The following is an 11,289-nucleotide window of genomic DNA, read 5'->3' on the forward strand; positions in this document are numbered from 1 at the left end:
AAGTAGCTGGAACTACAGGCATGCGCTACCACGCCCAGCTGATTTTTTGATTTATGGTAGAGATGGGGTCTCGCTGCCCAGGCGGGTCTCGAACCCGCAGGCTCAGGCAATCCACTCACCTCAGCCTCCCAAAGCCGCGGGATTACAGGCTGAGCCACCGAGCCCGGCAGAACCTACATTTCTTAATGTATCCTCGGGAACTTCAGTTTTCATCATCTGAATGACTATCGTTCTGTTCTATATCATCACTTCTCAGTGAGAGATGCTTATGAAATATTTAAAAGACAGGTTCTTTTGAAATGTTAACCCTATCCATTCTGATTTTCAATTCTATGCTTTGGGGTTGATACTCACTTTGGCGATCGGGTTTCTCTTCGAGTTGTCTTCCCCTTCACGGCAGGCTGCAGCGAACTTGATCCATTCACGTTTTTGCCTTCTGATTGAATGCCACTTGATGGTGCCAATTTTAGTGTTATAATCTCTTACCTTGAATGAATAGGATACAGTAATAGTAATTATTCACCTCATTCATAATTCATATCCCACTGAGATTTTTTGGAGGAGGAGGTAATTGTAATTTCAAAAAGAAAGGATGCTAAATTGGGAAAATTGGTAATTTTGATCATCTATTAATTTTAGGATTCCATTAATTTATAAGAATAAATTTTCTTTGGAAAATATATCATTTTTTGTCAAGCCATTTTCTTTTTTTTTTAATTTGGGAAAAATGGATTTGCTATATGTTATTACCTGGATTCGAAATTCACTGTTAACTTCTACCACCACCTATAAAAATAAGATAATCACAGTAGTTAGTTTTTAATTCAATACTTTATACTTTATGTTATCCAATCATTTCAAAAAGAGATCAAATAATAGCCCTGAGAGCCATTTAGAATTATTTTATCCACCTGGATAGCAGACGAATCTAGTTTACCACTTAGGTCTGATGATGACAATAATTCTTTTTGTTGTTCAATTTTGCTCTGTTTTTTGTTACTTTATTATTATTATTTTTTGTACAGATGAGGTCTCACCAAGTTGCCCAGGTGGGTCTTGAACGCTTTTTGTTACTTTTTAAGTTTTGTTTTAATTCTTAGCCTATGCAGATACTTATAATCACGTGTGGGATATTTGAAGTTAGAATTCAGACGAAATGTGGTTGGAAACTCAGACTCTCTTAGTAAATCTTGTGCCTAAAAAGTTGGAGCTACTCTGATGCTATTCAGTGGCATTCAAAAGTAAGTTATGATACTAAAACATTTGGCTTTAGTTTCAGGATCTGACTAGCTACAGATGGAAATAGAAAAAAAAATATTTGAAGTGAAGAAAAGGTGGGAAGCAGAAGGATATCAAGAAAGCTTCAGAATATTTGCCTACTCATATTCCAATTCTAGATGGAAGGTTTTCTAGTATTCTTGAAAATTAAAATGGTTATTTTTTTCACCTACTTTGAAATATGAGAATAAAAAATTCTAGAAAAACTACAATTTTCTTCATATCAAAATGAGCTCATATTTGATGTTTTATTATTAGTGTTAAAAAATAGATGATAGCCGGGCTCGGTGGCTCAGTCTGTAATCCTGTGCTTTGGGAGGCCAAGGTGAGTGAATTGCCTGAGCCCGCGGGTTCAAGACCCGCCTGGGCAACTGGGTGAGACCTCATCTCTACAATAAATCAAAACTTAGCCGGGCGTGGTAGTGCGCGCCTGTAGTTCCAGTTACTTGGAAGGCTGAGGTGGAAGTATAGCCGGAGCCCAGCAGGTCGAAGCTGTGGTGGCCGGGAATGGCCATTCCAGTCTGGGCGACAGAGTGAGACTCCAACTCAAAAAAAAAAAAGATGATATAAATGCATCCTTCCATAACAAGGAGAAAAAAATGAGGGAGTGTAGGGACAAGTTGCTGGGTCTGTAATTTCCATGAGTCTTTTCTTCTGAATTAAACAATTTTTTTCTAGTCAAACAAGGATGTTAGTCAAGCAGAGTTCTGCCCAGTTACAGCTTTGACCTTGATCTTTGCTCATGATTTATAGTGAGAAATTGGAACAATTTAAATTATTTTCTCTAAAAACTGCAGGTATTTCTAAGAACACAGACATTTATATATTGAGTTTATTATATCCATGTACTTAAGACATTCAAAAATTGTGGATTTGAAGTCTAGTTTGCTTTTATTGAATTTTAATTGCACTTAGAATCAACTAGTTTTCAGCTATCCCGAAATAAGAAATTTTCAACTACTTTTTTTTTTAGAAATGTTCACCTTCCAATTGATTTTTTTCAGAATTGCAAAGGATGAAAACCATTATTGCAATTAGATTTTTTTCTGTATCACTGATATAAGAAAATCATAGTTTGCATACACGATGTTTTCATTATAGGAGTTACATATTCATGATATACCTTTAATGTTAATCATTGTGACTATCGCTCTTACAACTCACTGAATGATCACTAAGTACTAGGTAAAGTGTTTAAAGAAATCCATGCTTTTAATCTTTACAACAGATATATGCGGTGACCACTATTACTGTTTCCATTTTCTAGATGAGGAAATTGAGGCTTAGATATTAACTGATAGCTAAATACAATCCGATGAAATTCAGCATAAATTTGCACTTGGTTTTACAATAAAGTGTAAGATAGCCTATTCCCTCAAGTAAATTACCAAGTAAAACATGCTACAAAGAATTGACATTACAATTTTAAGAACTCAAAAATTTATGATTTTAATCTAATTTTATATTATCTTTGTGATCAATAGTATGCAACAGTAGCAATATAACACAAATAAAAACAAAAGAGAACTAAATAACTCAAAGGTTAGGATGTATAACTGAAATGTTATTTGTAGAGTCCATCTTGGATGCAGAACTGAAAAGACATTAATGTAAATGCATACTTCTTGGTACTTGGAATTCATGAGCACTTTTCCCTTTCTCTTGTTTGTGAGTGTGTGTTGGGGAGACTGGAATACCTTATTTGACTGGTTGGAAGGCATTTTTTCATGGCTACAGAATTGTATGTGCATCTGTTATCTGTTATTACACTTCCCTTGCTACACTGAAGCGTCAGTGCTTGCTGTTTGTTTTGGATAACTATGCCAGATGACTAAGAAATCTTTCAAACTTTATGAAGCTGGGTTGTTCTTTTTCCCATGACAGGCAACTTAGGCAGAAGACCAAGTAAGTTACACCATAGTGTCAGAACTCTCAGTTAGATTGGTAATTAAAAAGCTGCCAAGTCTGCTTAAAAATTGGGTAGGTTGACCTAAGCTTATCTTCTTTTGTTCAGAGTTTAGAGTTTGCACAGTTTCCTAAATTCTCTGTGCTTTGGTTTTCTCATTTGTAACATGACACGAGTAGACTGAATTATATACAGATAACTTTCCAATTCTAGCACAAAATCTCTGTGTGCAGTAGAATAATATTGAAATATTTCAGTTATGGGAAATGCATGATAAAATTGTGGATTTTAAAGTTTAGTCTGACAACAGCTTGCAGGGGTGGTGAGAAGAGATAGAGCTCTCGGGCCGTGAGCAGTTCAAGGTCTTCTGTACCAAAGCAGCGTAGAGGTGTGGAGGGGCTCAATGGAGCAGAGACAGTGGAAATGGACAGGGAAAGATCAAGGGAGGGGTACTGCATACATAGACTTGATAGGGCTTGAGAACAGATGGAATGTGGGAATCGAGAGAGGGAGGAATCCCAGGGGATGGCTGTTTTAAACTTTGGACATGGGAATAAGGTAGTAACAGAATTAAGCAGATCGGAAAACATTGAGTTTGAGATGCCAAAGATGCACAGGTAAAGATGATCAGCAATTTGAAATATTCATCAGTGCTTTGAGCATAAGTTCAAGCTGGATACATAGACTTGAGGTACATCCACTAGACCAGGATAGAATCATGGGAGAATTTGAAATTCCTGAAATAGAGGAGACAGCAAAGAAACAGTCTGTGGCTGAGGATAGAACTAGGGGAATTCTTACATTTATGTAACTGGGAACAAGGACAACAAATTAGAAACAAAGAAAAAATGAAAGAAGGAGTGGCCAAAGAAAAAATAAAAAAACATAACACATTTTAGTGGATTTCAGAGAAAGGGAAAGCAGAGAAACAGGTGGGGTTGAAAGAGTATCAGATGACATAGTAAAATTGAGCAGAGTGAATCCTAAGGTCTTGAGCGACTAGCTGTCAAGAGAATATTTTCAGTTAGATGGAACATACATTTGCCCAAATCAAGGAATTAGGGAGTAGGATGGAAGGAGGAGGAAGTTAAGATGGTTGGTTTTCAAGAAATTTGGTGATGAGAGGAAACAGAAAAACAAGATGGCTGAATCAGATGCAGCGTTCAAGGAAATTTTTTGAGAAAGGGAAACCTGTGGGATTTTGAAAGTTAAGAAAGAGGAGAGTGGTATATTTTGACTGGAAAGAAAAGAAGTTCATAAAGAAGGTATTTAATAGGAGTGTTGTGATGGAGCGAGCAGGAGGAAATAGGCAGAAAAGGAAAGGACTTTGAAGACGATAGCAAGCAAGAAAGAAAGGGTGATGATTAAAATCAATCCATGAGGAAAGGGAAATGAAAGGACATTGTTCTAAATGACCTATATCTTGTTCCTGGAGTGAGGGTGAGGTTACTTTCTGGCAATTAGGGGAGTAGTTTGGATTCAGACATAAATTTGGAATGTTTGTTAAAGCAGGTATGATGGAGAGTCACTTCAAGATGAACACAGAGATTGTCAAGCTGAGGTATATCTCAGTTGCTTGCCCACTGGATATGGGCATTGTGGTAAGTAACTAAATCAATCTGTGCCTCAGTTTCCTCAGCTGCATGTGAGACTAAAAGGGCCTTTTAATCCTAAAATTTTAAGAAAGCAGTAAACAATTCACCTGAAGTGTACACTCAATGAGTCTTCCCTTCACCTGTTTCAGGAGCCAATCCATTTATTTTTTTTAAAACCCCAACCAAACAAAACAGACAGAAAATAAAATTGGATGTTCATTTTAATAATTCCCCCAATTAAGTCAGTTTTAGTGTTTCTTTTTAATATTGAAGATCACACTTCTTTGCCTATAATAAAAATGGACTTGAGAGTAATAAGTAATTTTATAAGAAAAATCTCTTTAAACACATTTAATAATTGTGAGATGGTCTTCTACAGTTACTTGGTAGTTTTAGTTAAGCATCAAATTTTTAAACTATTATATATGTCACAAGGATGCACTTGAAACAAAGCTAAAATATAATAACTTTCTTCTTTTTAAAACTTCCTCTTGTCGTTCCTTTGTACTGCTCTGACAAATGGTATCAGTTTGAAGTTGATATCACCTCAGTGGGTTGATTTCACTTAATTACTATTTTTTAAATTTATTTGACAAGTACATATTGAATTTGAATTATGTAGATACAAGTCTAGATTAAGACTTTTAAAGGGCCCAAGCCCTAAAAATATTATAGTAAGCCTTGGATAAAATACAAAATAAATGTCATTCTATACCATTAAAATGTTAGGGAGATCTGATGTAATTATTTTCGTGTTTATACCTTGATAATTTTTTGGAGTGTGTGGGAGAAGAGACATAGAAACTATCCAAAAATTTCCTTCCGGTACCTCTGCTGTGTGTGATTAGCCTTCTACTGAGCAAATCTTGCACTGGTGATAGGCACTATGAGGGATACAAAGGTGAATCAGACACAGAACTTGTCTTCAAATAACTTATAGTCAAGTAGCTTTATGAGCAATAGTCAGCCATTAATTTGTGGAGGTAGGGTTTCCCATGAAACAAGTGTCAAAGATTGTTCTCTGTTCTCATAGCCCAATTAAGAGCATGGGTCAGCAGCCACTGGCATTTTAAAAAAATTGATCTAAGTTCATTAAAGGAATTTTCATGCCAAGCATAATCAGCAAAGGTGGCATGACCCAGCACTCAGCAAGGGTGTTCCCTCAGTTGAGGGAGCTTAATAAGTCTAATTGCAATGTCAGGCAGAGCAGGTTTCCTGCTGATTCGTTAAGCAATGCCTGTTGGGACACAGGGATACTGAACCAGGATGTTTTTGATGAATGTATATTGGAGACAAAGTTATCAAAAATCAAGTGCTCTGGGTATAGATGAGAGCGTCCTTTTTCTAGATTCATAAACCTTGTTATACAAGTAAATCTTGTCCCTTAGGGCCAGGCCTTCAGAATTAAGACACCATTCTCCAGTGCTTTAAATTCTGCTGTTACCTAAAACAGGGATGACAAAATGTTTTCATTCTGTGGCAACTCAAACCAATTGAGAGATGATGTTTGTACTCCCTATTTTTGCAAATGTGAAAAAAGATACTAATCCTAAATCTGCAGTGAAATGATAAAGCTTTTATGAACACCATATAAATGGAAATGATTATGCTTAAATTCAATTTATAAGTTTCACTGAATAGTGAACAGGAATATTGCTTCCATTTTCTATAAAATATTTTACTGAAACATTAATCTCATATAGTAATAATGCACATTACTATAATACATACATAAGAAAGCATAAAGAGCCTTTCTTTTGCTCGTCTTCTGTTTGGTCTGTCGTAGTTTGTTAATCCTTCTCTTGCTTTAGACATTAATGAATACAGTTATAGGACCTTTAATGTTTGCTTTAAGTACATTCATTAACTATGTAATACAATGTATATTATTTTCTGTGCATTTTAGCCTGAGTACTGAGAAATACTTTGAAAAATTCCTGCTCATATCCTAAAGAATTTTCCAGCTGAGTATAAATTGTGGAGTTAGTTTATCACGTGGTCAGAGGACTGTTTAAAAATTCAAATGTTAATTCATGGAAAGACGAGAAGAGAGGTTAATATGATGAACTGAAGAAACCAGATCATTTGTGGTAACAGATAAAAATTGTTTTTTCTTTGAATTTGAGCTGCAGAAGTCTACTTTTATAGGGAAAGACATCTTCAGACTTGTATTGATTTGAATGGACTAATTGGACCTGATAAGTTTGCAAGTAATCTTTACAAATCATTAGGACCCTAGAAATTCTGTTGGCTCTATTTGACTTTCCCACAGTGACCATACTGCACTTTTTAACTACTGTCACAACCATCCACACAGATTTCCTATATTTGGGTTATAGGTAACATTTTTCTCTGGCCTAGAAATGATACATTCTAAATCCTCCACACACTCCATACACTGATTATATGAAAGCAAAAAAAGAAAGAAAAATAAATGCAGAATTGACAAAATGCATTTGGCTTGCAGTGCTATAGCATGTGGCAGGTGTAAGCTCTTGTCTGTCCAGAAGTCTTGTCTGAACAATGGAACAGTCATGTAGCAATCTTGGTCAGTCACCATAAAAGCAGCTCCTCTGGTTTTATTCTCCCTGTTCAACCCACTCATCTGAACAAGGTCTAAAACTTTCAGGTATATTGAGCAGACTACACAATATACTGGCAAACAGAAAGGTACTTAGTTCACAAACAGTTTTTTAAAAAATAATACCACCAGTTTAAATGCCTTAAATGTCTTAACAACTGCACAAATATGTTTCCTACTATGGATTTTCATTTATTGACTTTGAGTAGAGATGAATATAAAGACTTTACTTTTTTTTTTTTTTTTTGGTAAAAGCAAGCATTTATAGTGAGACAAGCAGAAAGGTAATTGGAAGAGTTTGCCATATTGCTGGTTATTACTGGGGTGGGGGGTGGGGTATTTTAAAACAGAAAAAAAGATTAAATAACTCCAAAGGACAATTACCAAAATCATCAGGTAAAATTGGCATTTAAAAAGAAATTCGTCTTAAAAAGTGAAATGTTTTTAAATGTTATGATGTCAATGTGAAAATAAAACATTTAATTCATTATTGTGTACATTCTTTGAGAAAAAAAATTCATAAAGCACATATGAGAATTGGTTTCAATACAAAATATGGCAACCTTTTCTCTCTTATCCCCCCAAACTCCACCCTTCCAACCAACAAAAAAACTATCTAGGCTTGGAAAATAAAGTATAAATACCCAGGGACCTTTCTCCACAGAAAGTTCAATAAAGATATATGATTTTGATGTTGATACATTTTATTGGAGAGTGACTAAATAGGAAGTAGCTGTTTAAAGAAATAATCATGTAAATCAAGAAATAAGGCATAACTTATAGATTCTTTGAGAGTTAGCACATAAACATCTGACTAAACATTAACCGAGTAGAACTATAATAGACCTTAATGGATCAAATTTATATAAAATTAAAAATAAAAGTATCTTATTATTGGCAAAACACAAATACCCCTATGTTCAAATGACATCCTGTATGATCTCTGCCACATCCTAATCCATCAATCCATTGAAAATTCCATGGAATAGGACTCATGCTTGAAGGGTAGTTTGGCACTAACGCCACAGCTTATTAATACTCATTTATAACTAAATCCATTGATTATGACCCATCTTAAATTAAAAAACTGAATTTAAATTAACCAGCTTTCCCTTGAATCAAAGATCTCTCTTTGTTATTATACCAACCCAACATTCCAGTTCAAAAATTAAGCAAGTAGAAACAAATGTGAATTACAGCACTATATCCTGCCAAGCTGGCTTTTTGGATTACATTAACTTTACTGTGAAAGAGACTACAATTTTCCAATATTCGCTGAAAGTAAAATTAACGTAATACGTTAGTGTTGCCCTTAGTATTATCTCTGTAAATTGTAAACTATAACATGCAAAAGGGGCAATGATAAAGCATGTCACGACATTCGTCTGACCATCAAATGTACAACTTTTTTTTGGTCACAGTTGTTACTGACATTCCAGTAATAAGAACAAGTATAGTCATAATTATACTTGCTCTTTAATTATAGCCATTCCTTCACCTAGTATGTCATTTATAAACCTCTTATACTGCCTCTTTTGGGGGAAACTAAACATACTGTTGTAAATAAAATCGGTTAAATAGTGTGGGGTTTTTGATAGTACTGGTATGGATTCCAACAATATACAGGGCAGATGAGATTATTTGAATAGGGAGGACAGTCACAAACTGTTATGATTTTAATTCATATGGATCCTATGTTTATGTTTTACCTAACCCTGAATTGTACCACACATCTTTAAAATAAAATAGAAATAAAAAAATAAAAAATATAGTGACTCTACCACCAAAGATACCAAAAGAATGAAAAAAGGTTTAGGGTAAACATCAAGACACACTTGTGATATTTAGTTTAAAAGCCCACCTGCAAAATAGAATTTGAGCGACAAAGTGCTATTAACTAGTGATGTGAATTTCCTAAATTCAGTATTTTCCCAGCATGACTTAACAATCACTTCAATGTCAGAGGTGCTATATGATGAGTTGACACTGATGCGTTAATATGATCTCGAGTCTTCAATTAAAGAGAGAAACACTATTTAAAAATCTGGTTCATAAAATCACCTTGTCATTAACATAAACTTTTAATGAGTTTAGGTTAGAAATAACACCAACTAACATTTCTAAAAAGTTCTCGCTTGTTTACAATGAGGATGATGATGAAGGATTTTTAACAGAATCCACTTACCAGAAAAATGAACAGCACTGCAGCTGTTCTGAAGAAGCTCCAGTCCATCGTTGCCAGATTCTCTTACATCCAAGCAAGATCAAGGGAGTTTTGTTTGTTCTTCTCTGTTCTTTTTCTTTCCCCCACTCAGCTGGTGTCTGATTAAAATAATTTCTCAGTAGATGTTCTTACATGCAGGCTTTGAGGTGTTTCTGCCTTCCTCTGGGCGAAGGACTGAAGGTACGTATAACCAGTCTGGATCCCCACCCTAAAAACTTGGGCTGGTCTCCCAAAATGCTTGACAAGATCATCATTGCTCCCAGGTAAAAGCTTAGGGACACACCCTTCTTCCAGCTGAAAAGCAACTCCTGATGGGGCAAGGAAGATTCACTCTTTTACTGAAGGCTTTCAGTGGCAGGCATTACAGTGGCCAGAAATGTGAAGGGTTATGCAGTTGATAGGGGCTTCCCACCCTACGCTTCATTTACAGGTTTTTTAGTTTCTTCCCATATTAAAAAGACAAATGAGTTTGGGGGCTCTTCTTATTCAGAGGAGTCTCTGGCCTGTGTTCAAAGCCAAACCCCTTAGGTCACAGTAGAAAACCACAAACTTTCCGTTTCAGTAGCTGCTAGAAAATATTCAGTTATTTTCATTTTTTAAGAGACAGAAAATGTGCTAATATTGAATGGGAGGATTTTTTTTAAAGGATTAATTCAAACAAGTAAAACGATGTTACTTACAATGCTTAGATTCTCCATAAAAGTCATACTTGTCTTTAAGTGATCAGCCTAAGTCCAGTCCATTTTCTCTCTAAATGAATATTTTTCACTTCCTAATTATTTTTCTCTCTTTAAGATTCTTTTTAAAAATGCAATAAAGCAAGCGTTAAAATATTACCAAGCTTCATTAAAAGTAAAGAATGAGAACCACCAATTAAAATCCTGCTGATAATTTTAAAACAAGATTCAGAACCTGAAGTACTAATGGAAACACAGAAAGCTGTTCTTCAGGTGAGGTGGGTTAAAAGTCAGTGACGATTCCAGAGTGCAGAGCCAAGAATCTATAGAGTGAGCCAATTAGAATACAGGGAAGACACTAAAGAAATGGCTGCCCACACATGCAAATGGGAAAATCAGGGCAGCCCTGAGATTTGTGAAAACAAACAATGACCTTCACAAGTCTGTGTCTGAACATATTCTGAGGATGTCTTCTTTTCACCTGGCAATGTCTAGTGTAAATATGGTGAGTGGCAGGAATCCTATAGATATTGGTTGCCTTCAAAGTTTAAAATGGCAGTCTAGAACAAGAGACCTATCTGATAAAATGCTGAGTAGTCAAAAGGATGCTCAGAATGTCCCCTAAATGAAGAAAATCTCTGAGGGCCAGTGGGTCTATAGGATGCTGTCACTTCACTAGAGATGTGTGGCAAAGAAGGTTACCCAACAGTAGTTTGAAATTCTAGGTGATTCATCATAAAGCACAGAGGGCAGGAGATAGGCTGCCTATGTTGACTTGCAGTGAATAAGAGTGCTTATGACTGGAATCAGTTGTTGCGAATAATAGAATAAAAGGAGATGGCCAGGCCAAATTTCTCATTAGTCAAGTAAAATAGAATGTGAGTGTGGACCTACGACTCTGTCTGAGCAATACATTGTTAGTAGGATTGTCTGACTACAAGTGACAGAAGATTCTCTGGGCACCAGAGAAGAAAGAACCCATACGAGCAGTTTTCCGGTGGCAAGTCAGAGTTTTATCTGCCTTGGAT

General features: G+C 35.6%; 1 protein-coding gene across 1 annotated transcript in view; it reads right to left on the reverse strand.

The window, feature by feature from the left end:
• DSG1 (desmoglein 1) overlaps positions 1-9,781 on the reverse strand; it is a 32,967-nt gene extending 23,186 nt beyond the window's left edge. Inside the window, exons 1-3 of the mRNA XM_008073389.1 lie at positions 9,546-9,781; positions 751-786; positions 355-486 (exon numbers count right to left, since the gene is read on the reverse strand). Of these exons, the coding sequence (XP_008071580.1) occupies positions 355-486; positions 751-786; positions 9,546-9,593 (216 nt within the window). The 5' untranslated portion in view covers positions 9,594-9,781. The remainder of the gene's footprint in view (positions 1-354; positions 487-750; positions 787-9,545) is intronic.
• Between the last annotated feature and the right edge of the window lie 1,508 nt (positions 9,782-11,289).

Source organism: Carlito syrichta, unplaced genomic scaffold (assembly GCF_000164805.1).
Source record: "Carlito syrichta isolate Samal-C Ts95f unplaced genomic scaffold, Tarsius_syrichta-2.0.1 Scaffold315831, whole genome shotgun sequence".
In the NCBI taxonomy this organism is placed as follows: Eukaryota; Metazoa; Chordata; class Mammalia; order Primates; family Tarsiidae; genus Carlito; species Carlito syrichta.